Source organism: Chiroxiphia lanceolata, chromosome 3 (genome assembly GCF_009829145.1).
Source record: "Chiroxiphia lanceolata isolate bChiLan1 chromosome 3, bChiLan1.pri, whole genome shotgun sequence".
NCBI classification, from domain to species: domain Eukaryota; kingdom Metazoa; phylum Chordata; class Aves; order Passeriformes; family Pipridae; genus Chiroxiphia; species Chiroxiphia lanceolata.
In genome coordinates, this window is record NC_045639.1 from 96,011,262 (window position 1) to 96,039,223 (window position 27,962).

Here is a 27,962-nt window from a genome sequence, read left to right on the forward strand (position 1 = left end):
TAATGAGGGTCATTGAATATACATCTTCCAAAATACGGAAAGGCTTTGCAGCTTGAAGAAATGCTTTCTTACAACAGTTACCAGCCCCTGAAATTCCCATCTGTAGGGTTTGCAGCTGCTAATTTGGAATAATTACTCTAATTATCGACTTGCGTACAGTGATGAGTGCTGATATTTATAATGCCTAAAAAGCCTTTCATTCTGTTCTAGATGTTAACATGAATCTTTATATATGTGGTTTCTACTCACAGAGGAGTTAGCCTGCATATTACCATATGAATTTCCGTTTGCAAGAACAACGAGCTGACAAGGTCTGGCTGTTGATATGGTTATAAAAATTACAGAGAATGATGAGTCTCTTCCATAAATTTCATGGACTGTTGCTGTGAGGAGCACCAAACTCAGAAAATTCGAGATCTTTCAATTGTTCTGGTAGCGTACATTAGTCACCTAGGGCCAATTTTATTAAAGCACCTGGTACCTAACTCTGTGTTGTGGAGCTGATCTGAGAGTGAACTTCAGAACCTGAGGTAGGACTCTAAATTCCCCATAAAGACATTTAACAGAGTTAGCTCCTTCAGACTAGCATCCAAAAGGTCCCTTTAGTTAGCAATCAAAATGTAAAGTGTGAAGAAAAATCTCAAATGCTGCTCCTTTCTTATGTTTATTGTATCTGATTACAGGCAGCAGAAAGGCCCTTCTGTTATTTCCCATTCACAGCCTAAATCATCTTACAAAGAAAGAGTTCAGATTTTTTTTTTTCTAAGTGCAGCAGCCTTATTCTTTCCTTCCATGATGAAACAGTTGTGGAAGTGGGAGACATTGCTAACCTTCTAATCAATAATGTCTTGAGAGCTCAGGAAGAAGATTTAGGGCTGATAAATAAACTGCTATATTCTTCTCTTTTGTCACTCATGGCCTTTTCATGAAGAACTCATAGATTGTCTGGGGACGACTGGTTAGAAGACAGGGACTTCATGCATATAAAAGAGTGTGATGCAGCTTCATGATCCAGGCACTTACCTGAAAGGAGGGAGCTTAGTTATAGTCCCTAGGTCAAACTTGCATGAGTTTTATGTAAAAGGATGTTTGGATAAAACTTGTAGAGCATCTTAACAAAGAAACAAGTACCTTTGCTCCAAACTGATGTACCTCCTGCTGCTCAGAATGCAGTCTGGGGAACTGAAAAGATGGGATTTGACCTTGTACAGGCTAAGAAAGAAACTGAACTGTCATCTCACAGTGGGTATTCTAGAAATTTCATTACTATAAAAACAAATTTCCTTGCTTTAGAAGAAATGTCACTATCTTTGTTCTTTGTTAAAAGTTCATGTTTTAAAATATCCCTTACTACTAATTTTTGGCTAAATACCTAATGAGTCACATGACCTGTTAATGGTCATGAAAGTGATAATTTCTTTATTTTATTGTACATCTTATTTATATCTCCCTTTTATAGAAACAGTACACATTTGTATTAGTGTAGTTCTCCTTTATCTTCTTTTATTATTTCATATATTTTACACTATGTTTTAATTTGATTAAAGTGGAACACGCTGCCCAGGGAAGTGGTTGACTCACCATCCCTGGAGTTATTTAGAGATCCCTGCATGTACTTATCTACACCACACATAGATTAGGTACTTAGAGACATGGTTTAGTGGTGGACTTGCCAGTGCTGGGTTAACTGTTGGACTCAATGATCTTGAAGGTCATTTCCAACCTAAATGATTCTATGTTTCTATCCTTCCTGTTGGGTGTACTGATTGTGCTCAGACAAGACCTGTCAGAAGAGGATTTTGAACCTTTGACTGGACTTCAGCAGTAAGTCTGTCCCCTGATTCTCAGAAAGCATAGATTCTGTCCATAAGCATGTGAGACACAGCATTATTATAGTAATTATTGGGTTGGAACCAGTTCAAGTGTGTGCAGGAAGGGGAGAGGGCTCATGGAGCCCACACGGCAGCCCTGGAACTCACAGGGCAGGTCTGCAGCCTCATGGGGCAGCCCCATAGGCTGGTAGCAGCTGTCAGTCAAAAGGGCAGCCTGGGAGCACGCCAAAGTTAGCATGTGCTGACAGTGCTTTGTGAAATGCTTTGTCTTGGTTGTATGTTACCCCTTTTAAGGTTTTGCCAAGATTCCTATTTCCTTCTTTATTATCAGTAAAAATATCTCCTGAGAAAAAGTGTGCAGCTTTTTCTTCTTTGCATTACCTCAAGGTATTAAAGGACCTAGGGCTCTACAAAAGTTTGGTAGTCGAATTTTTGTAGTCTTCTATTTTTTTTAAAGTAATACTCTCAGTTGAGCTTGTGGTTCTGTGGCTGGGATCTTACAAAGCAACAGCGTGCTGTCAGGGCAAACAGGGATGGATTCACCAAACCTCCAGAACAAACTAGAAGTCATGGAATCAGTGAGGTTGGAAGAGACTCTGAAGTTCTCTAGTCTGGCCTTCTGCTCAAAGCATGGGTAGGTATAGCAGGTTGCCCAGAACAACTATGAAGATGGTGAAGGGTTAGAGACCGCAATGAGGTCTCAGTCTCCCCTTGAACAAGCCAAGTGACCTCAGCCGCTCCTCATACAGCTTCCCCATGAAGCGGAAGGGGCAGATACCAATCTCTCTGGTGACCAGTGACAGGGCCTGAGGGAATGGCATGAAGCTGTGTTAGGGGAGGTTTAGGTTAGATATAAGGAAAAGGTTTTTCACCCAGAGGTGGTTGAGCCCTGGAACAGGCTCCCCAGGCAAGTGGTCATGACACCACACCTGAGTTCAAGAGCATTTGGACAATGCTTTCAGGCACATGGTGGGATTCTTGGGGCTGTCCTGTGCAGAGTCAGGAGTTGGACTTTGATGATACTTGTGGGTCCTTCCAGCTCAGCATATTCTATGATAATATGACTGCGTCCACCTGGGTTTTGAACGTTTCCAAAGATGGAGACTCCACAACCTCTCTAGGCAACCTGTTCCAATGTTTGGCTACATTCAGGGGGAAAAAGTTCTTCTTTATACCTATCTGATCAGAGATAGGTAATCTAGGCTCCCTAGAACTAGTTCTAGCAGTGTGAATACGCGACCTTGTATCTAAGCAATACTAATGACAACACTGGAAGAAACAATGAAATATTAATTCTTCTGGACTTTGACCCCTCTCAACTTGATTTCTTTTAAATTTATTTCTGTTTAGGATTTAGCTAAAGCAGTCAAACTGGCAACAGCAACTGACATTTCAAGACAGATCTGCTCCTCTTGTTCCACCCACTTCTATGGCATTTGCTCCCAGCTCCCAGAATTTTAAAGGTGTTCCACCACTAAACTGCTGATCTGCTTAAAACCTGGCATATCACTTTACTATCTAAAATGAAGCACTTCTAAATATATGACTTCAGCTGAGGGACATGACTATCACTTCTTCATATTTCTCATTCCCAAAGGTTAAAGTGAGGATTACCTACCTCATAGGAGTCCTGTGAATTTAATTAGCATGCAGATGTAAAATGCTCTGAAATATTCATTATGACCTAAATCTTATTTTAGTAATATAAATTTCACATTTTACTAGAAGCACAAGATGTCTCTGCATGAAATTAGACTATAGATGATGTGACGAAAGATAAGATATGAAACAGTATGTAAGAGAGACAAATTTTTTGTAATTTTATGCTTTCTCAGCCTGGTCAAGAAGATGAGGCAGAAAAAAAAAAAAGGACACAATCCGAAATGCAGGTAAGAGGTTTCCTCTTAAATCATGTCTTCTTCAAGGAGCCTCAGAAAAATAGCCTTTGTGCACAGCTGCAAGTAGATGAAAGTAAATGACAATCTTGGAAGGCAGACAGAGATGATTTTTTGCAATGGTAGAAACTTTCCTTGATATTACAGTGGGAGGTGGGAGCTGGACCTCCTGTGTTTTCAAAAATTTTTCTGAAGAAGGAACACCAACCAATTACAAGAATTTTCTTCTGAAGTTAATGACACTAAGACATTCCTCTGTTTCCTGTCTGTGGACTTTAGACCCTATTGGTCTGGCTTTTTGCCAGTGCAGTGTCTGAAAAGAGAAGTTTGTTTCCTCAGTAGCTAACCTTGTGCCTACAACTCACCACCATTCTCAGTGCACACTTTTGACTTGTTTCTTCTGTGGTTTTTTTTTTTTAATGTGATGATTCATTGTTCAAAGAACACGAATTATACAGTGAAGCCACTCAAAAAAATCTCTGCAAAACATGCCAGGGACTCCTCCTCGCCACTAAAAATGCCAACCTTCATAATTAGCTTTAATTTTCACATGCCACACTCTACTCTTTGAACTCCTTGGCAGCTCAGAAGCAAAACAAGTTCTTTCAGTGTTCCCAAAAGTCTGTTGCCATTGACAATCAAGGCAGGAACTAATTTGAGAAAACAAGAGTCATCTTTACCTTGCCATTCTCTCCAGGCTTTGCTACTAACAGCCATAGTATTACAGGAAGAGGAAGGAAAAGCACATAGGCCTCAAACAATATATGCTTTACATTGCGTAGAAAACGACTTCAGGAATTTGGGAGTCGGCAACAGACTGGACACCCATGCAGATCACAGAACACAAATATAATATTCCAGCTGGGAGATGTTTGGATAGGCAAAACATTTTCAGGATTATTTACTGCATGATTTTAGTTTCTCATGTGTAGTTCCAAGCAAAGCTGCACTAAGTGATCCTTGACAGAAAGAAGACTTCTGTGCAGTGTACTCAGGATTGCTTAGTTACCACTTCTGTATTTTCTATAGAACTGTGTTCTTTTCACTTAAATAGTGCTTTATAACTCATCTCTCAACACTGATGAATTTAAAAAAAAAAAGAACCAGCACTATGTTTCCTAACTGGTTCTCCAGAAATCATGTGAATTGGAATTTGAGGATGGATAAACACAGTGATTAGCATTGTGAGGACTCTGTAGCTTTGTTTATAGTGCTTGGATGAAAGTGGGCCAAATTCCCACCTCATCACTGTGCTCATATTGATGGCATAGATCCTAGGTAGTTCAGCCACCTGCAAATTTCCTACTATGTTTCTGTGTCTTTCTGGGACCCTCAGGACTCTGTGCTGTTTTGACATGGTAGAGCAAGGTACAGTCAGATGGAGGTCATGGGCTTGTCTTTAAGCCTGGAGCTCACTGAGATCTTGTGCCAGAACTTTGATGTGAGGTTGGGCTGAAGGGAGGGCTTGGCCTGTTCCTAAATAAGAACCTGTTTATAGTCCTTCAGTCTAAGACACAAAACCAGTAGGGTTTCACCCAAGTTCCAGTGGCTGCATATTTCCTTCGGTAGGTAACCCAGGATGCTGCTTTGTGGTCAGCTTAAGCCACTTTAAAATTACATTGCCATCAACTTCAGTGGGGTAGGTTTTCCTTAAGCAATATGCAGCTCTTCAAGTAACACTAGTAATGGTCAAGTGACTTGGAGCGCTTCCTGGAAAATTACCCTAAAACAGTAATAAAGATAAGTAAAAGTAAATGTTCAGCTGAACTGGTGAGCTGGCCTGCTGAGCTGCTGCATGACCATAACCACCAGGGAGAGAGAGGGATGCAAAACAGTGTGGTGACTATGCCAGGGCTGTGCATACATCAGCAAATGCAGACCCACCGTCTTGCCTGGAGGTCAGCTGCCCTGCAGCACTCCATACCCATGCTGTGGACCAACCTTGGCCCCCAAAAAAGGGGCTACCATGAACATTCCCCAGTCTTTGCTAAATCCTGAACCAATAGTACTGAGGTAAATACTGGCTGGCTTGGATGGAAACAATGCCTGAGACAGGCTGAGCCACATAACAGTATTGAGGATGAGGATGCAGTGCCAAGGAAACTATCCTGACACGATGCAGTTTCATAGCATAAGGTAGCAACTGTTTTATAATGGAAGACCATAGAAACAACAAATTTCACAACCTGGAACTTTGTATACTTGCCACAGAATGTATCTTTTCTGCCAATTAATTTGCCATAGTCATGCACCCAGAGTTTGTTTTCCTATGTCTCTGCCTTTTGGGGCTAGCTCATAGGTGCATTTTCCTTTAAATCTTTCCCTATAAATTGAATTAATTGCAAATTCTGCTAAAACCAAGCATCAAGGTTAAAGGTATAAATTGTATTGCAGCTTGTGTCTCACTACAGATAAAGAGGAGCCAGGAATATACCTGCCAGCTGGGATGCCTGACTGATAGGCAGCAGACAAGGCTGAGGGGACTACCAAATCAGCAAATGAAGCTAACTAGAAGTTTTCCTGAGTGGGGCAAGACCCCACAGATCATTCAAGGTCTCAGAAATATAAAGTAAGAGACAAAAATGCAGCATACCCAGGGCTGACCCAGAAAGTGGCCTGTAGTAAACAGTGTTTTATTTAATGTAAGCAGGAAATTACATCACCTTTTTTTTTCTTGTTTTCTATTTTTTATAGGTCTACTACTGAAAAAAAACAGTGCATGTCTTTTAAAATTAAATAATTTTAAAGGCTGTAATATATATATATATTTGCCTTTCATCCATTTTTCTGATTTTAACTAATGATTGACAGTTTTGCATAGTTAACTCCAGAGGACTGTAATTAATTAGCTTCCAGAGCACAATGAGTATTTTTTTTTCTGTCTAGCTACTATGTAACACTTAACCACCATCACACTTTTCAAAAGATGTTTCCCTACCAGAAGTACCAGGAACCTTGTCCATATAGACAATCAGCCAGGTACATACATCTGCAATTCCAGTTTAAAAAACAACCTTTAAGCACAGCATTGTAAGATGACCAAAACCATATGGTAAGGAAAAAAACAAAACAAAACAATGCAGTATTTGTGAGTACTTCACCATTTTTTTACAGTCACCTCCTTGCAGGAAAATGGCATGGACTGCTCAGATGAGCTGAGTCTGCCCTAGGCAGCAAGCCTGTGGTCTAGCAGAGTGTGCAGTCATTACAGCCTCGAGTGCATGTTCCTGGCAGTCTTGTTTGACAGATGCAACTAGCCTGAGTGTATAAAATAATAAGTTACTCCTGCCTGAAAATTCTTCAGAACCAGTGACACCTTTGAGTAACAACTGCAAAGGTCAGCCTTCAGCTTCAGTGAAGTGAACATTGAAAAACAATTTGGCAATACATTACTAATGTTATAAAGGACAATTTTCCCTGATTAAAGGGCAGTGGGATCATGGCCTCCTTTTTCTACTCCTAGCTTTGACATTTCCACAGTAATAGGGACTTGTTTTGGCAGCTTTAAGAAAATACTAACTCTGAAATCTTTCTACTCTTTTTTGGAAAAAAGTTTCAGCAATTCATTTCATCCAGTATAAGGATTCTAGAGTACATGGGCATGGAAGCAGGGTACTGCTGTATCACTGATTAACACAATTCAAGACACCACTAATTTGAGATAGATGTTTGGTCAGAGCTTTACACATTGATTGAATGTATTTTTTTAATTATTATTTTGTTCCTTTTTTTTCCTTGGAAGGAGTATTTAAGAAATATTATGGGATTTGTGATACACAAAGCCATCAGCATTCTGTAAATACAGGGAAGTGTCAGCTTTATTGCTCCTTTTAATTTAATGTTCCACAACATGTGTCAGGTTGACATTAACACTGTGAATGGACTGTGGGACATTACCTGTCCCATCATTTCCCTTACTGTCTGGGCATTTTATGTCTCTCTTGCACATCTTCACTCCTAATCAGGAGGGCATAGGGGTAGCTGAGACATCCTCGGGTGCTGTAATGAGCTGTAGAAAACAAAATGGTACAGCATGTGTCCATGCTGATTCAGAATGCAGACTACCCTGCTACCCTACTGTCTATACTAGCTTTTCCTGCTGCGGAAACAGTGCAGTTAGTTCTTGAGTGGTGACTGGTCATAAATCATTGTGAAGGCAGCGTGGGTGATAGTCATTTGGATGAGAGTATCAAAAATCTGCTAGCTCTGTCTAACTCCACACTGTGCACTCATCAGTAGAGTATTGGATGCAGCTTCTGTAGTTCATATATGGGGTTTATGTCAAGAAAACAGATACAATCTAGTATCACAAAGATGAAGTGCTGAAAAAAGTACATTGAGTTCAAATCCATCCATCCTTGCAAAGCAGAGAGTGAAAAGCAGTAGTGTGCCTCACAAGGGCAACAGTCTCATTTTTGGGAATCTGTCCTGTCCCCAGGAGAGTTCCTGGAAAAATGTAACTGAGGGCTAAAGGCCTGTTTATCAATTAGTTCTTCCTCAAAGCTTTTCTCCATGTAGGCATAGCTTAAACCAGCAAAGACCCTTGTTGAAACTACTGCTTTTTTCTTTTTCTATTTTAAAGAAACCAACTCTGCTTTTCTTTCATTCTGTAGTGTACACAGCTGACATTATTACCCACATGCTTAGCAGTGCCTTTGCTGTAATGGATGACGCTAGTACTTAAATGCACTAGGAAGACAGGAGTGGGCTGAAGCCATTTTTAGAACAACATGCTATTTCTTTTTTTGGTGCTGACTCATTCACTGTACCTTGTGGTATGTTTACCTCGATTCCTTGCTGCTTCACAGGCTGTTGAATGGGTGAGGAAGGAATATTAATCAGTGACACATAGCATTGTGCTCCAGAACTACAGTGATGGTGAGTGCTAGGCTCTTGCCTATCTTTTGGCTTTATTGAAGGAATTACTTTTCTTTGACAAGCATTTACAGTTATTTTAGTCCTGGAAACTGGAAGTGACACTTTTGTATTCATCATTTTAACACAGCTATCTAGTTCCTATCCATTTTTTTCTGTTAAAAATCTTTGCTCCTTGCTAGTGTTCATATCAGAGTGGAATTAATCAAAGTCATTGCACTGTACACATGTGGAACCTAATTAGCCAAAACAGCTGATGAAGACAGAAGAGATCTCACAGCTCATTCATCTTTTTCTTAAAATATTTTATATTAAAATTAAAATGACATGGGAAACAGCAGCAGCAACTATAGTTAAAACTATACAAAAATGCACTTTACTGCACACATGATCTACTTGGGCTATTTTGCCTGCTGAGTGAGATGTTTGGTACCCAGAGAAGCTCAATTTGTCTGCATTCAAAATAGAAATTAAAGATATAATCTGATAAATGCTGTTAGTATACAGTTACAAATGGTTGCCCTCTGTTCCTGAGGTGCTAGTTGACCATCTAGTTGACATTACAGTCGTGTGTGTCCCCCCCCCAAAACTGGCTTCCCACTCTTCCCCTGTCTCTTCTCTCTGCACATTCCCACCACCTCCACTGTAGCAGGAGCAATGAAAATCTGATCTGAATTTGAGAAAAATAATCATTATTTTATAAAGCTTTATTTCAGCTAATGTAGTTCTCCTAAACCATCCACTTTAGGATAAGATGACCATCCATGCTGGAAGAAGGCATGTTGACTGAATCACCTCTGACTTACATCAGTACACCCCTAGTCCAAGAAGATCCCCCAGAGCCAAGGACTGTGTGTGGAGGAGAAGGGAATGTGAAACCCTAAAACAGGAGCCAGAGATGAAGCTTGGAGATGTACCAGGTTAAAGAAATACTTGCTTCCAACTCTAGGACATGACTGAAGCACATAATGCGCAGACACCTTCAAAACCTCTTTTCTTGTCTCCTGTTTCCAGGAATTTGTGAATTTGTTAGCAGTTTCCTTCTTAGAAAGAAAATTCCTTTATTCATTCTTCAGAGTTTCAATTCGAAGGAAAAGCAGTTCATTAATTATGGTGGAAGACAAAATGGAAGCCCAGAAACATATGACAGAAAACAAAGTCTCAAACACAGGCCTAAGACACTGCATAGTCTTCCAGTATGGGACTTTGCATGTCAAAATTCTCCAATGGAAAACATAAGTTTGGAAAAAAATAATAAGAAGAAAACCAGTAGATAGGAAAATGAGTTGGCTACTGTGAATTCTCACATAACTAGGTAGCAGAACAAAACTCATACATATATATATTATGAATTGATAACATTAATATATAAACATACAAAATTAATCTTTATTATTCTATGTTTATGTATTCATATATAAGATCACTGAAGGACTATAGTTTCACAGATTTACTTTAAAAAGAATTAAAAATACATAGCTGACATCAGTCGGGAGAAATGTCTTTTAATATCATGTGCTGTAGTACTTTAAACACAGACACCCTGTGAAGGGCCTTGGGGTTTTATGCTAATCCATTCACTTGTGCACCTCAGGGAAATCTGCTGCTGCATAATCAACTTCATAATCCCTTGAATTCTCATTGCCATGTACTCTGAAGTGAGGCAGTAAACTCTTTTGGCTAGGGATCCTGACGTTTCTCTACCTTTGTTAGTTTCTCAACCTAATGATTATTTTTATCCAATCATTATTCAGTGATGCTTCTTGCACTGCCATAAGAAAAGTTAAATATGCCTCCTCAGATTTGCAGATAGAGCAACTGAAGTGTGCAGTGATTAACAAATTACATTTCCTGGGTCAGAGAGAAAGTTCATGGAAGAGCTAATAATGGGACATATCTCTGGTTTTAATGATTACAGTGTGACAGCACAGCATCCCTCAAAGTAGAAATTTCAAAACCAGGCATTCAGTTATGACATTGACAGAATGGGGTCCCTTCAATTTGTTTGCTGACCTTGGGCTAGTGAATAAGCCAGCTGCTCACTCTGAAAGATATCTATGCGCTGAATGGTATATTCTGATAAGACAGGACACATATCTTACTTTAATATTTTGTAATAAGAATATTCCTTTTATAGAATTCCTTGTATTATTGTTTTGGACAAAAGTATAGATTCCTTACAGTAGTAACTGAGCACTTGAGTCTTTACAGATTTCCGTTATAAGATCCCTATGAATAGGGACTGGGTACTATGTCATTTTTAAAGGGGCTTAAAGACAAAGATCACAAGTCTTTGTGAAGCAAAAATTTAAATTCACATCTCCTGGATTTTAAACTGGATGAACCTGCCAGTGGATGAACCTTCCTGATTACTGAATGAAAATTCCTTTCTGTAGTCATCCCAATCCATAAAAAGCATAAAAAAATGACTCAGCAACAAGTGTGTTTTTTTGCTCCCTAAACTTATCACTGGGCTTGATCTAAGGCTTAGTGATAACCAAGTTAGTTTGTGAACTCAGCGCTGCACATTCACTTCAGAATGCTAATATAGTCGAGAGTAAGGAGAAGGCCAACGAAAAGTAAAACCTGATGGCTTTTGTAAAGCCAAGTGCGATGTAGAGAGGGGGGGAAACAATGAAATATGATAGAGAAAGAAAGCAAAAAACCCAACAGAGGTGTAGAGGAACCAGAGCCATCAGTGTAGAAGTATGTAAAGGTAAGGAAAAAGCTAGCCATACCTAAACTTCTCTGTAATGTCAGAGCTGTCTGTACACATGGTTTAAGAACACAGACACAAGGGGAAGTCTGCACATGACGCATTTCCAGTTCTGGCTTGTTCAGTTAGATCAAAAACTTCCAGGGAAGTGCAGTCTGTTTTACATACATGAAAATGTACTTGGATATGATAAAATACCACAGCTGTCAGTCTAGACTGGAATCTAGTTTGCATGGTAATGCTATGAGGGCTGCAATTTATTTTACTTTCTCTGCAATGAGAAACTTTCCCTGTTTCAGTAGGGAACATTGATCCTGGATGTCTGCATATGCATTTGAAAAGATCTTGCACTTCAAGTGTGACTCATTTCTATGGGACGCCTATAGCTCTGAAGGGAGAGAGCTCTGCACAGAAGTGTAGTTGTTGTTGCTAATCTGTGTTTGCCAGTTTCTGCAGAGCCCAGAGGAACTGAAAATCTCCAAATATATAAATCTGGAGTAGAGATTTCCCCATGTTAATGTGCGAATCAGTTAAGCTCTGGAGAAAGAGAAGTTCCTTAAAAAGCAATAGAAGAGAACATACTCAGAACAACGTGGGCTTTGCAGGCTGTACTTAGTAAAAATTACTAAAGGAATATTTGCATGCTGCATTTTTTCCAGTGACAAAGCTAGCTGAAGAAGTTATCCTCCCAGCTACTCCTTCCTTTCTTTCTGCTCTCCTTCCACTCTGTGCAATTTCATGTGCTAATGTCACCTGTGATGGGACTGTGCTGTAAATGATGTAAACGTCTAAAGATAGTATTTTGGAAGCTATTTTTTAAACCCATGTCACTTTACGATCCAGATCATGGCTCAGCATGATAAATAGCTATGTTAGCATGACTTTGGGGTGGGAAATGGCATTAAGCAGAAGATATAAAAATTTAAATGTAGGAGAAAGTGGAAGCTTCTTGGTTGCTGCTAGAGAAAACAAGAGTGCACAACACACAAAAAACAGTCTGAAGGCCAGGCCCAAACTATCTATCTCCCTGAGGCACCCATGTAACTTTTAACAAGGATGTTGTTATAGTATGGTCTCAAGAGAGGGTCGTTCAATATGATCTTGGGTGACCCAATCACTAAAAGCAAATAGGTGAGTGATCATCATCACAACAAAGCAATTGGGTACACCAGTAAATCCATTTTTCTGTTACTTACAGAAACATGGAGAAAGGGAATAAAAGAACGCAAAAATAGGTTTCCACACAGCCTGCTTTTAAAATCACTCATTCACAGATGTATTTGAAACAGTTTTTCTAGCCCTCAGACTGCTGGGAGAACTCCTCCTTTTTAGTGTGATATATGGATTTTATCAAGGTGTTCAATGTGAACTGCAGAGATGAAAACACAATCACTGACCTGAAACTAATTTATATCACACTAGTTTTATAGCTTTTAATCTGTGCTCTATAAACAAAGACAAAAGCTAGAAATTTCTCACTTTCATGCAATATCTGCATTACATGAGCCATACAGAAATTCTTTGAGAGCTACGCAGATAGATGTTGTAGTTTTTACTATGATTATGGCATATACTGTGATGCTCTTTTCATTACAAATCTTAAGAAAATCTTCCTCTTACCTGAAGGTAATGGCACGGCCTCAAAGAAGGTTTGATTTCCTGATGAACCAGAGGCTTATCTAAGTTCAGTGATGATTTGCGATAAGCTTCTTTAGCCTGGCTTACTGTAAGCGTTGACCAAGAACTCCTTTTCATATATTTACTATCAGGGGTCATTGGTAGCCCTTCACAAGCCGAACACTTCACATCATTGTTACTTTTGGAAGTCTTCAATGAGAGATCCCCAAAATGCCCCTGGAGTGCCTCAGGATAACAATGGGATATATGATCTGCATGGTGCCTATTTACCACACTAGGGGTTCTGTAAGTGCTATCGCTGTCCAAATTATCATCAGAGCTCCACCAGCTACTCATTCCAGATTTATGCTTGCTTTCTGGTTTTCGCTCCTTGCTTTTACTCCTTTTGCTATGCTTGGAATGGTGCCCATGATGATGATCGTCCCCTCGACTGTCTCCCTTTGTTCCATTAACATTGCCCTTGGATGATCCTTCCAGAGAATGCGATTTAGTAAAAAGTTTCTGGACAGAATGAACAAGATGGCGTATTCTTCCCGGGCTCTCACTGCGTTGCTCCGCAGCTGTTGAGGTCCTCTGGTACTGTAAAGTGTGAAACCCATCCCGGTGAAGAGGAAGTTGTTTCTCAAATTGGTCCAAAAGATTTGCAGGAATACGGTTAATCTTAGGGTTACCGTGAGACATGGTGCAGTCGTCTCTCGAGTCGTAATGTGAGCTGTAGTGCATTCTGGGGAAAGTGCTACTTGACATGTGATCGCCCATTACCATGGGCATCATCATGCACTCAGAATGAATGGAGCTGCGTGGAGAGCAACGATGGTGATCCAGCGGGCAACTCTCCGTGGGGCTGAGAAGATACGACTGCCTTGGCTCCTGCCCATGGTGGATATGGTCGTGGGTGTGTTCACAATCTTCAGGGGATGCTAAGCCACAAGTATGAGCTGAACATAACTGTGGTTGATTGCGACTACCAGATAATCCTTTCATATTCCTCGCAGCAGGAGAGTATCTTTCTTCATTGAAGTGCTGAGAAGGTGACCATGAGTACTGCTGGTCTGTCATGGGAACATATAAAACCTGTGTTATGTGTCTGATTAAAAGATTAACTTGAAAAATCCAAGTATATTGAAAAACTAAACATTTTTTCTCTATCAGTGAGATGGAAAGTCTCACCATTCCTGAAATTTCATTCACCATTTTAAAACTTGTTAAAATTTTTCACTATGAACAAATTATGGGGTGAATGCAGCCCTCTTTCCTGTAGTTCTAAATGTTATGAAGTTATTAATTGTGTAAATTTACTCAAGTTAAATAGATATATTTAGATATTTAATTTATTCTTTGATATTTACAAATCGTATGTGAAGCTTTATGGCTAGTCATTTGAGTTACATGGGTCCAGTTTCTATTTCGTTGGTTTAACAGCTGGATATCTTAACTTAAATGTATTCTTTCTCCATGGAACCATTTTTGCATTATAAATTGAACTACATTTTCTTAAATAAAACTCATCTTCATGATCCCAAGTTCATTCTTCATAAATATAAATAACAAACAGCAAAGAGAAAGAAGAATATGAACATGCTGAAATGAAGCTATAGTTTATATCACTAAATAGTTTATGAATAAGCATTTCATACTGTTTGAACATCCATTATCCTTAGTCTAGAAGCATTACTGCTATTCCCATACATTTAGAGTATTCTCTATTAGGCAGTTTCCCCCTTTTTATTATCAAACTACAAAACATTTATTTAATGACTTTAAATTATCCCTGATAAAACAAATATATTTTGGTACAAGCTATGGGCTTTTATGTACTTGATTATTTGTTCCTATGAATCATGTGCTCCAAGTTGTGTTTATTATACAAGCATGATTGCTATATACAAGCATGATCGCTAAATAAGAGTAGCTTGTAAGCAAAGATTTTGATACTTAAGCTTTTGATTTCTTCTCTTATGCAATTTCTTGCAGCTGTCAAATGCTACAAGAAGCAAATTTTAAAAAGCCCAGAAATACTTCAATTTGATTTTCTCATTCACTTTCCGTCTTCAATTTCAACTTATTTAAGAAACATTTCAAAAGTAGACAAAGATATAGGATGCAAGATAATCCTTCAGAGGATCAGAGAAATGTGTGTTTACACAATGCACTTAGCACAGCCTTTCTGCAAATTTACTCTAAGAATCTAAATCATCTCACACAGGTGCTTAATGCAAGGAAGTTGAAGGCCTCAACCAGAATGGAACCCAGACGATATCTATTAACTGGACATTGAAAACCAGCCTGTAGAGATAACACAGTAGATGAAAGCACTTTGAGGGGTTTCTAAGCATATGATAAAGCTCTCCTAAATCATATTCCCACTGCTGGTGAAAACTCCATGCCTGGATATGTTCATGAGGCAGATCAATACCCATATCTCTCTAATTTTACTCAACTAATATGTGTTATATTATGATATCCTCAGTACAGAAGGCAATTTGTCGGCAAGTCTTTAGCATCAGAAATCTCATAACCTAAATGCTCTATATTTCCTCTCACGGGAGATGCTTTGATAATTTTATTACACCCTAATTTCAAGAGAGCTCCAGATAATGTTTTAAAATGAATACAGCATTAAACTAATAAACAGTAAAGCGTTCTTCAGCCTAGGCACAATCCTGTCACTCTGAAGTCAAAGATGGATTTAAGGGTCTGAATGTCACCTCCAGACTTTATCATGGCATAAAAATGGTGGGTATGTGCATGTATCCTTTTCTGCTTCTATTTTGTTTTCATGTCAGTTTCTTTTACTTAGTTCTTGGCTATTATCACATTAAAATAAAAACTTATTACTAATTACTCAGTCTGTTGTGCTATTTAGGTTATAATACCTGCATAAATGTAGTTACAAAAACTATAACTGTTTCTCTGAAATGATGTAATTTTGATTATATACAGATGAGGTAGTAAATTATAACAGTGCAGTGGGATTCACCTACAAAAGTCCTGTAATTAGTGGTACTTAACCCAGGATATTACCAAACACTATCAGGGAAATAATAATGGACCATGTGTTGAACTTACTTAGTCAGTACTTCCCATAAAGGGTTCCCACAGCTCCTGACAGAGATTACTACATTAGTTTTTACAATCCCATGATATTAGATAGACAGAAGAAATTTTTTACAGTGAGGGTAGTAAAACGCTGGAAGAGGTTGATCTAGTTAAAGATGTCCCTGCCCATTACAGGGAGGTTGGACTAGATGACCTTTAAATGTCCCTTCCAATCCAAACTATTCTATGTGGAAGACACTGTTCTCCTTTTACAGAAAAGGAAATTGGAATACAGGCAACATTTTCCAAAGTGCTTATGGATTTTCTGATCTTAATGTTCACAGAGGTATGAGCCAGAGGGAGGTGGAAGGAAGCTCTTCTGTCAAACTGACAGCACGACAAGAGTCAACCCCAAGCCTTTTTGTCACAATCTTGCACATCCGTGAATGAAGGTAACTTGCACTACACCTCAGTGATGCATTTAGACAAAAAAAGGAAGGACATGGCAGAGATCCAGAATGAAAGAAAGAGAATAAGAACTCACTTAAATGAGTTCCCTAGCACAGAATTGTTAGTCCCTAGTGATTTCTTTAGACCTCACACAGCATCAAACATAGCCCAGAAGGCTTCAAACCTTTTCATCCTGTTACATCCTTAGGAATATGAAACACGATGATTTGATTGCATTGCAATGCGCAATGTAACAACAGCTTTTCCATCCCTCATTACTCCTTGTGACTCCAGCTCAGTGCAAACATAGAAAAATACAATTTTCTGTATGTTGCTTTCACCACCACATAGCATTTTATGTGCTTCACGGAATGTCTGAATTCTTTTTGATTGAAACACAGGAGCTACAAAATGCTATAGGCATTTAATAAGCTTAATCAAAATAATTAAAACATTAATTAAAAAGGTGACATTTACCAAAAGTAATTGTCCCTTCTTAAATCTGCCATAGAGAGTAACTAAAAGTAGATAAAGTCCCAAATAACTTAAATGTGTATCATCTAAATTTATCACTTCAATTAGGTTCGAACTCCGCTTAGGACATCAAACCAGCTCACTGTCCTAGGCAACATTACTTTTTCTTACAAACCTTTTGAAAATCTTCAAAAATTGAAATATAATACAGAATTTGTGCTTTGCACTATTCAGTCAACTTTGTTCAGGAGACCTGTTTCAGGGCTCAAATAAGCAGTTGAGCTGCTGCTGAATGAAGTACTGTGTGGTACCAGACCAGTGTAATTGCCCATGTGTTAGCTTTTAGCCAGCCAACATTGTGTTGGCTTAAAATTCAATTAAGCTAACATGTTTTTCTAGCATTTGCAAAGGGCTAAAAGTGTGTATATGGTCAATGTCCACAGCTCAGGCGATTAATAAAATTTCATCAAGCTACAACAAAACTGGGTTTTTTCCAATCCTTTAAAAAGAAATACAATATTTTAGTATAGCAAAATAGTTCCAGATTTATTCGGTAATGACAGATTGGCTTGAAATTTTAATCTATATTTTTGAAGATTTTTTTTTTACAGTAGCTCCTATGTTTGCTATGGGCAATCATTCTAAAAATATAAAAGTAAGTGCCATCATCAGAAACAAAGAGCAAAGGGAGACAGAAGAGCAAATAAACATAACCCAAAGCAGACAAAGAGATAAAGGAATAGGAACAGAGAAAAATATATTATGTGTGAGCATAGGAATGGCTTTTTTTAGGTCTCATCAGAGCAAAATGGAATCTTTCAATTGACTTCAATGGATAGTCTGATAATACCTAAAGGCTGGGGGCAGGGGACAGACCTAGAACAAGACACAGGCTGTTATGTCAGAGAATCTAGTAATTCCAAAACCCTGAAAATCCTTTAAAGCTCTTCTTTTTTAGAGACAACTCTACAGACATAAGTCAACCTTTAACCTTGACAGATGGAAGGATTTCTGTATCCCTTCCTATTTATTTCAACTCTTTCCCTGTTACGTCATGTCCTGTCCTGATGCTAAAAGAGTTGCTTTCTGATGCTAAAAGAGTTGCTCTCTTGCTCCAAGCTGAAGTTGGTTTGCCTCTCCTTAGGGTCTGGTCACAATTTTTAGAGCATTGAGGCTTGTTTTTTGTGCTAGCCAGTATCAGGGAAAAAAAAGGGAGGTTTAAGGACCAAGACTAATGTTTGAAATAATGAATTAGAATTACTATGAATGTTCTAGGGTGAAAATGCTAAAAAACTCCAAGTAATGGGAAATAAGAACTGTACATTTCTAGAGTTCCCAGAACACTGCTCTTGGCTAAAGAGAATCAATATAAAACCACTGAAACTTTTCTGATATTCAAAAGAAGTGTGTGTCTCCACAAATCTTTTTGTGTGTTGTATATTGAAAGCCAGCTTTCAGAGCATAATATTGGCTTCTGGAACTAATACATGATGCCTTATTTTTCCTTTTATTTATTTATTTAATTTCTTGCAAATCACTTATCTTTCTATTGAGAAATTAATTTAAATTGCTTTAACCTTATAAGCCCCTTGGTAAATGGCTTTCCCATCTGAAACATCTGTGCTGTTTTCACTGGAGAAGAAACAGCTCTTTTGCACAGTGTAACCAGAAAAATGCATTGCTGAAAAGAGATACCTAACCTAGCTTTCAAAAAGAGCTGCTAGACAAAACCAGACTGCTGCATGTTGCTGTTTCACACAGTTTTATCAGTGTTGTGATGCATTATGAAAAATATATACTCAGTTTCACCTAAAATTAATAAAACCCTGAAAAATGGGTACATTAATCAAATAAGTAGATACTAAATATCTACTTATAATGGATAATTAAAACGTTTTAACTGGAAAATTGTCTGCCCAAGGTCTTCATTAAATAGTACTAGAGGAACACTGTTTCCTCATTAACTGATTATATTATTTTTCTCTGTTTTATTCTAACCTTGAAAATAAATATTTATAGGGATTGAGAAGAGTGCTAATCTGCCAAATGCAAGTAAGAAATTTTGGAAATGCCTTAAACTTCTGTTATAGTCTCATGAGACTTCCAGCCTATTTATGTAGCACAACACCTTGTATAAAATTTACATAAAATTGCAAAGATTGAGTGAGTGACTGTAACTTCAAGCTTTAGAAGATGACTTGTATATTCCGTGATATGTGTGTACTGTATGCAGTGCATTGACCTTTCTGTGGATTCCTACCTAAGGAATTCAGGCTGCTTACTTGAAATACTAAACTCTGAGGGGTAGCACGCCCTCAAAGAAAAGTAATATTTGCTCTCATAAGACTGTTGCAACAAGGTATTTTTTGCACCCAGTCTGCCTGCACAGTCAAAAGGAAGAAGTAGGTGGTTTTGAGGACCTAAAGCCAAACATCAAACTGCCCAAGGCTTCAAACAAACACATGGGCTGCACGTGGATGCCTGGTTTGTTCTGACGCTTATGCCTGAAAAATAAATACTTCTCCAGAATCCCGAGCAGTCGGTGCCGCAGGCACATATGGCTCTGTTTAGATGATGAGATTAACAGAGATAGAGGACGTGTCCAGTCCATACAGTTAAACTGTTGCCTTATAGTTTCATACTATGTAAATAGGACTCTTCCGTCTGATACACAGATATGATTTCCCAAAGACTGTTACAAATGTGCAGTCTGCATGAGGTTTTATTTTGGATTGTGAGAAACTGGCATGATTCTTCTTAAGCTTGAAGTACATGTCCAAAAAGCGTCAGATGAATACCACCCCTCATGTACATATTTGTGTCTGCTGACTAGCCAAAAACTGTGGCTGACGTTTCTCCTATATCATAAATATATAAATTTAGGTGATTTATATGCTATGGACAATCATTTTGGTACACATGGTATACTGCTAAACGATGGAAAATGTTTTTGACAGCCCAAGCTAATTCAGTGGAACCACATGACGAATAATGACCAAGGGTAAGATGGTTTTTATAACTCCTATATTAGATAAAAATGGACATTAAAATTCTATTCTTGAAACAGTCCCAGAGTCCCGGACATATCAAATTGGAGCAAAGTCAGACAACTCCAAGGGAGAAGTAAGGAGCACATGAAGTGCTCCAATTTATTCAGTACAGTCAGTTTTGAGCACTGTTATGCAGGTGGAGCAAATATTGTTCAGCAGAACAGTTCTCCAACTTCAATTCCATCCACCTTTCAAATAAAGGTAAGTAGACTGGCAATCCAACATCCCAAGGGATAAATTTCTGAGATAAATAAGTGTGATAAGGGAAAAGGGTATGTAGTAAAAGGAATGCAGAAAAACAGTTGATGAGCAAGAATGGAATCTTTGGGGGGCTGAGTGGCTGGTGTGGGTATTGATCTTCAGGGGACATATAGCACAATATACCAGGATGACGAAAAGCACAGAGAGCTATGATCACTGGGGAAAGCTGTGACCAGGAACATGTTAAAGCCAGGTTACAACACATGCCTGGCATGGAGAACAGGGTGTGCTATATGTGAAAAAGGAGAAATTTGGGAGCAGTATTTGAGGAATGAAGACATCTAACATCTTCTGGGTGGAAGAATGGGCACTTGGACTGCAAGAGGATGAGAGGCACAATATTGTGCCCATGCCACAACAAAGGATAGGACAGAAATTCATGAAGGCAATATGGGATTTGCAAGAAGCTCCAGGATATGGAGTTGAGCAACGCAGGGAGTCTTCAGGATGGTGCAAAACTTAATTTCAATTGGTTTGAAGTGTATGATGTCTTGGTATTGACTGGTATGTAGCACACAAACCTTCACAGTGCTTTTCAAGTTTGAAGTTCATTGCCACTATTCACCTTTTCAACAGTGCTATAACACAGGTAAGTCCATAAAATGATTTACAACTAATATTTTTTCACAGAATCTGTATGATCAGCAGAGTTGTGAAAAAATTATAATGTATCATGATCAGATTGACCTAAAATAAACAACATGTAAGCTTATTTTCTGGAAAAATACAGCCGTATGGAGTTAACCAGGGCTTCAATATGTGAGTATCATTGAACAACTGTTTTTAATGCTTCCAAATACAGACCAGAAAAGCTAGCCCAACACTACTAACCTTCTTTTATTCCTTATTGTGTCTGGCTTTATGGACTTTCTTTCCTAAAGGAGAAAATTTTGCTGCTTGCAGTTATTAAGTCAGCAGACAATCAGTTTCCCTTGGTGTCATAAAACTGCCACTATTTTCTCAGCAATAAAAGAAAGCCAAAGTATTGCGTGGTACAGCTCAAAGGTGTACACAGGAATCTACAAACCACTCTGGAAGTACAAGGGAAATCCTTGTCACGTTGACGGCAGTGACAAGTCTCCCATTAACTTCACAGGGCCAGGATTAGTTCTAAACATTTGCTGAGAAAAGTTCTTGCTTAGTTGACCTACAACACCTGTGTTACTTGAAGTAGATCATCTCTAATCAGGGGTGTATTTTGCAGAATGCACAATTTGTGCTGGACTAGAATAAATGTGTTAGAAACCTGGAAGGGTCCCCAGCTAGGAAGATGATGGCATGGAAGGGTGAAACTGGTTCTGCTGAAATACTGCCATTGATAGCAAAATGGCCAAGATTTAATCCCCAGGATCCAAACCACTTGAACCAACTATTCAGTTGAACAGAACCACCACATCTCCAGGGCTTCTTTTCTAATAAGAAACACTTATTGTTGATTCTTAAATGAAAATCAAACAAAAGAAATAATGCTTATATTTATGATCTTCTCCCTTGAATTTTTTTCTTAGTGTTTCTGGAATTGTTCTGAATTTGTCCTTTTTTTATGATGATATATCATGGAGAAAGTTTTCCATCCTTTGCAATACTACGGGGCCTGAGATAACTAATGGTCCTAATAAAAATATTTACCATATGTTCCTTCTAAATAGTCTTTTATAATTTCTTTAAAACATGAATTTTAAAGATTTTGCTTATTTTACAGAGTGCTTTTCTGGGAAAGAAATAATCTATGGATTAATGTTCAAAAGCATTGATTATTGTCATAAAATGTATGACTTTATTTGAAAATACCTCAAAATCACCTTTACTTTTTTAACATTCAATACAATTTTTAAATTGTCAGAACTAAAGGAAATTATTTGATTTTCTGTCTGTTTCAGCATCCGTTCTTTGCAGCCTTTTGATTCACCAAAAATTTTAGAGTTTTAGCCTTGGTCTGACCCAAAAACTTACTTTTTTTTGCTTTTTGGAGTTCATCATTATCTGCTCAGCTGTACACCCTTGGCAATGCCTCTCGCTGTTTCGTCATTTTATGGTGAACTTTTCTGTTCAGTTCAACCCACTGAGATGGAGGAGGACTCATCCTGATTTTCCTATGGGGTGCAGGAAGAAATAGCAGCCTGGTGACAAGTTCCCTTTTAAACTTGTTGCCATAGTAACAGGCAGACAGTCTTCCTCTTTCCATAACCTCCAGATTGGGAATTTTTCAAATCAGGGTGCTGTCTCTTTTCTGCCTGGCTGAGCTCTGTTTTGGATCTGTGACAAACATTACAAACACTAATTGCCTTTTCCCACATCCATTAGCACCCAGATTTTCCATGTGGCAGGGAAGCATCAAACTGCGACCCCTGCTCCTGGCACAAGGTGATGGTGTAAGTACTCCCACTCTGAGCAAATTTTAGACAGGTCATCTTAATACCCTGCTGCCTCTTTGGTTTTTTTTATGAAGAGAAACTACATTGTAAAAAGACGAAAAGTACATATGAAATTGCACAATGAAAGGTGACAACTGAACTCGCCATCGAAAGTTGGGATCATATAAGCAATATTTGCTGGTGTTTATCCTGCTGCACTGCTTACTCTAGTACAAATCCCCTTAAGAAGACAGACAGAATAAATGGCCTATGTGCCCAGCACTGTGAGAAGAAACTCTTGTCATTTACCTCTATGCTGGAAGTATCTCCACCAGCCTGGTTGAGCCAATAAATTGTGTCACTCCTGATAGAGCCTAAGCAGCCTATAATGAAAATGGAGGTAGAGAATGGTAATTTTTTTTATGGGGGAATGGAGAGCACATCATTTAAGCTGCTCATAATGGGAAAGCATTTAAAAGGCTGCACATTTTATCCTGTTGAAAAGGGACAATACAGTGAAGACACTCATTGAGGAAGGCAGGCGCAACAAAGCAGTCACACGAGTCAGTCTCTCATCTCTGTTGCAGCCATTGCACTCTTTATGGGAAAGTAAACGGTGCATGTCAGGGATGCACCCAGGTGTTACAGAGGTCAGCAGGGCACGAGGGAGAGAAAAATGTCCCTCCTTTACTAATATTCCACATGTGAAATAATTTAGAACAGAAATATTTGTTTATGAATGCATAACCCTGTTTATATTCTGTAGTAGAAATTAATGAATAATTCATAACAAATATCCTCTCTGATTAATCTTGCATCCTTACAAATATCTTCCTGTTTGTGAATTGACCTTGAGCCTAATGGGATTTTTGCAAAGTTATTTGACATTATGAGGTATTTAATTTTTAGAAATAGCTTCTAGTCTGCAGATTGTTAGCAAGCATTTGTTGCCAACAGCTTATAATTAAAATGCAGGACAGTTAGCATGTTTTTATATGATGCTTAGTCCATATGATATGATTTTGTACTGTGACTGAAAGTAATTCACAGAATAAGCTCTGAAGCATAACTAAAAGGAATTTAAAGTTCAAAATTTATTTTCTGAAAAACATTTTGTATTATTTCATTAACATTTTCTGTGATCTTGATCATCTCATCAGTATGCTTCTACACTGCAGTTTCTGGGTACTGAAAAAGAAAAGATATGAAGTGCAATTATTTGGAGCTATGATGGAATAACAGTAATAAAAAAAGGCTATTTTTTTGCAGTATCTATTCATCTAGTCACAATAAGCAAATAATAGGGTGACAATGAATCATAATGGGTCACCTCATGTTTAAAATGTCTTGCAGGTTTAAAAGACTTTTATATTGCCATACCAAACCACCTGGCTACATATTTTTATTACATGACAGAAAGATAGCCCTGTGGTTAGAGGATTAGCTTGGGAAATCTGCAGTTAGGTTTTCCTGTCCAGCCATGAATTCTTTGTATAGTTCAGGATATGGTCATGCAATGCTATGCCAGTTGCCATGAAGAGGCATGTCTTAGATCTAAATTCTTAGAATTTAGATCTAAGAATTTAGAATAGAGTGTTTGGTATTGTGCCTGTTAATTACAGGTATGAGTGTCACTGTTGCAATTTACTCCATGTAGCCAAGCCCTGCTTCTGACTGAAGTCCCACCAACTCCAATCAAAGTCTACACATGTTTAACCATTCCTGAATGCTCTGGGGGAAGGTTGACTGAGTCATGGATGTGCCACAGAAGAGAGCCAAGAGCTCACTGACAATCCCTTCTCTGTCCTTGGGAAAATTGCCTGTCGTGCCTGGTACATGAAGCTAAAACCCTTGAAAACTGTGAAGTGTTCAGACACTGACTACACTGAGTAAAGCTGGATAATTTGGTAGAAGGAGAGATAGACTGAAAAGTCAGGCCTTTATTTATGCTTTTATTTCAAGAACGGTTATATCCTTTCTTCCTTTCAACACATATGGTCATAATGTCATGATCATACAATCAACAGTGATTGAATAACCATGAGTTACTGTCTGACACTTGAACCTTACCAATTAATCAAAAGCACGACTGCATCAACTGTGAAATAAAAATACATTTTGGTAACCTGCCCTTAAACTCCTTTAGAGTTTACTTTGCATTTGGGGCAGGTTAAGAGCATTATGAGTAACTGTAACCTGGTTTACAGGTTTCAGCCTTTTTCTTAACATCAACTCAACATCCATTCCTGAAGAGAAAATAGTAATTTACTGAAACAAAAAGCCTTTAGTGCAAGTTCTCTTTCTTTGCCTGATATTCGAAGTGGCTATGCATAAAACTCATGTAAAATAAATGTTTTCCTTACCTATAAAAAGGAGTTAAAATAGTTTTTCGATAATCTATTTTTTCCTTTTTACTCTGTGCATGTTACCTGTTAAAATCTATATTTAAAGAGAAGTTCATCCCATCTTCCCTGTTTACCTTTCTTTAACTATTTGAATGCCATTCAAACATGGCATTTTTTCTGTCTCTTGTTAAGATTGCACTGTTTGCTTTTAACACACAAAGCAAAATGTTGCCTTATCCTTTACAGGCCTAAAGTAAATAAGACAGTGAGAAATTTCTAGATAGCATAGAAAAGAGTAGTTTTATAAAATGTTTATTTTCTAATACACTAACATTATTCAGATAATATAAAGACCAGCTAGATGAAAGCTAGGAATTAGAAAAACTTCAGTTTTCATGACTTACAGTGAGCTGCATGAGATCACGCATGTCAGATCTCTTGTTCTGCTACCTTTATGTAGGGATGGGTATAATTTCAGAAGAATTTGTGACAGAAAGCTAGAACTTGATTTTGCTTAGGAAGACTGTAAAATGCCTTCTCAAAGGGGTTAGATGTTTGTTGTCTTCCTTCTGCATTTCAGAGAAAGTTGCAGAGAGAAGCTGTGAGCAAACTCTCTCTCTCCCTGGTATGCAGACACATAACATGCAGACATGTACAAGGCCTCCTCAGGCCAGGGAGGGTGGGGGAGAAGAGAGAGAAGATACAGAAAGCCTTGGAGAAGGTGGGTCATTGCCTTTTTTCCCTGGGGGCCTGGTGTGTGCAGCATCATTAGGAAGTGGTCCTTGCATCTGAAATAAACCTTTTTTAATCATTCCACTGCCTCGGCATTCTTGGGAAGAATATCTGCGTATGGTTTATCTTACACTTTATCAGGTTGCTGATTTGATATATTAGTAGTGAAAAGAATTGAAATTTTTGGTGTGTGAATCTTGTAACAATAATACCTATCGCCCTGAACTCTGTTGACAAATAAATGTTAATGGAAAAGCTATAAAACATTGTTTTCAAGAACAGACCATGAACACTCGGGTAAGATTTTTTTGAAGGAATCCATTGCTTTTCTGCCTGTTTTATCTAATGAGGTCTTTCATAGAATCAATGGCGTAAAAGAATTGAGATCAGTCCCATCCCTTGATACCTTTTTCCAATTAAGGCAGCGGATCATTTTATTAATAATATTATTTAATGACTATTCAGCATTTTCACTCTGGTGAGATACTGTGCAAATATTAATTAATCCCCACCAAAGCCCTAAAACCTCACTAGGAAATACTAAACCCATTTTACAAATAAAGGCTTTGAGTCAGAAATTCTTCAGTACCAGAGAGATCATAACTTGAAGCTCCTTGGGACAATGAGAGTTTAGAATAATGAATGGCCCTGCAGTTACAGCTACCTTAAAGAACATCATCTTGACTCTGCTTTGACTTGGGAAACTATTTCACTTTGCCGGGAAAGCCCTTTCTGTGTTTTCTTCTGGAATGGAGGTCTCTAACAATCCTTCAGATTGAGGTTGTTCATAGAAAATAATGAAGTAGTCATTGGTTTATGTATATACAGAAAGAGAGCAAGCCCATTTCCATTGCTCAGTGATTACAGTATTCACCCAGAATCAGATTTCTCTTCAATGAATATTTAACTTTATACTTGTGCAACAGCAATAAAAAGTGGAGACTGAGAAATATCTAATAGTTTGCAGTTTTTTCACTAATGTTACATTCAGTTAATGGATTTGAACTCAAATCTTCAAGTGACAGAACACAATACTGGAGGAAAGACAGAAGGACAGACAGATATATCCTATCCATTGGTAGAGCTGTATTACACTAGCACAGCTATAACTACAGAGCTTGTCTACACAGAATTTAACTTACTATCCAACAACTTTTATAAAAGCCTTATCAATTTCAGTGATTTTCTCTAGGGGAGAATGGGACATCATATGTTTTTACTAATGGTATCCAGTGTGAGACACTGAAATGGTTTATGTCTTAAATGTTGTTAAAATCACTGAAAGACTTTAGTTCACTGTAGTAAACTGTGCAAAGAAGCAACTGCTCACTGAAGCCCAGCCCTCCCTGAATATGCCTACTAATTTGAACTGTGATGGGAACCTGAGATAAGATAAAGGTGTTACTACTGTCCAGTTATCCCAGGTCTAAGAAGAAGAACCATCCACTAGTGTGAGACACTGGAATGCTAATGGCTCAAACAATCAGGCTACAAGCTGGGTGTTGAACAAGATAAGGAGAGGCAAAACCCGTGAATCGAATCCTTACACGAGTGACTCAGCTGTGATAACTCCCTTCTGGGGAAGCACCAGACATTCACATGAAGCCTGAAGTCATTCATGTCTGCTGATGGGGCCACAATGGGCCATAACTGGCTCAGCTGCGCTTGTAACAGGCAGCTGTAAACTCTTAGAAGGTGTCAAAAACTCCTGAAATGTCTGTGATCCAGTACTACATCATCCAGTGTGAAACTCTCAGCCCCAGGGGAGGTACTGGGGTATTTCCACCTATCTTAAGCATAATATAAACCCTTATGGACTCTGTTTTGTGGGCTTCTCTCACCATCTTGGATTTCCCTCGATGGAGCCAGGCTTCAACTATCACTTTGACAAGACTGGAACCCTCACCACTGAGAAGACCAGAAGAAGATTTCTGTCATAATCCCCGGAGTGGTGATATTTTTCTACTTAATCTGTCTCTCTCCTCTCCCCCCCTGCCCTCTTTTTCCCATTCTTTTCTATCTTTCTCTACCTCACATTTACTATCCTTGGGCATATGGTCTCATGCCTTAATTTGGGCAGTGGCATCTCTCTAATAATTTTAGTAACCCAGTCATAACATTTAATCCGCATGTTTTGGCCACCTACAGTTTGATAGTTAAGTCAGAAGGACAGGATTGTCTTCTGAAAATATTAAAGCCACTCACCTCTTTCTATGAATGATCTAGAGATCTTTGGTACTAAGTTTCAGAGAATTCCAATAGGGACACATAATTGAGGAGCAAAGATAGATCGTTCCTTGC

General features: G+C 38.4%; 1 protein-coding gene across 15 annotated transcripts in view; it reads right to left on the reverse strand.

The window, feature by feature from the left end:
- The window catches only part of DLGAP2 (DLG associated protein 2), a 455,535-nt gene that overhangs the window by 73,848 nt on the left and 353,725 nt on the right, over nucleotides 1-27,962 (reverse strand). For all 15 annotated transcript variants that reach the window (XM_032681606.1, XM_032681592.1, XM_032681591.1 and 12 more), the window contains one exon: nucleotides 12,939-14,008. In XM_032681606.1, the coding sequence (XP_032537497.1) occupies nucleotides 12,939-14,008 (1,070 nt within the window). The remainder of the gene's footprint in view (nucleotides 1-12,938; nucleotides 14,009-27,962) is intronic.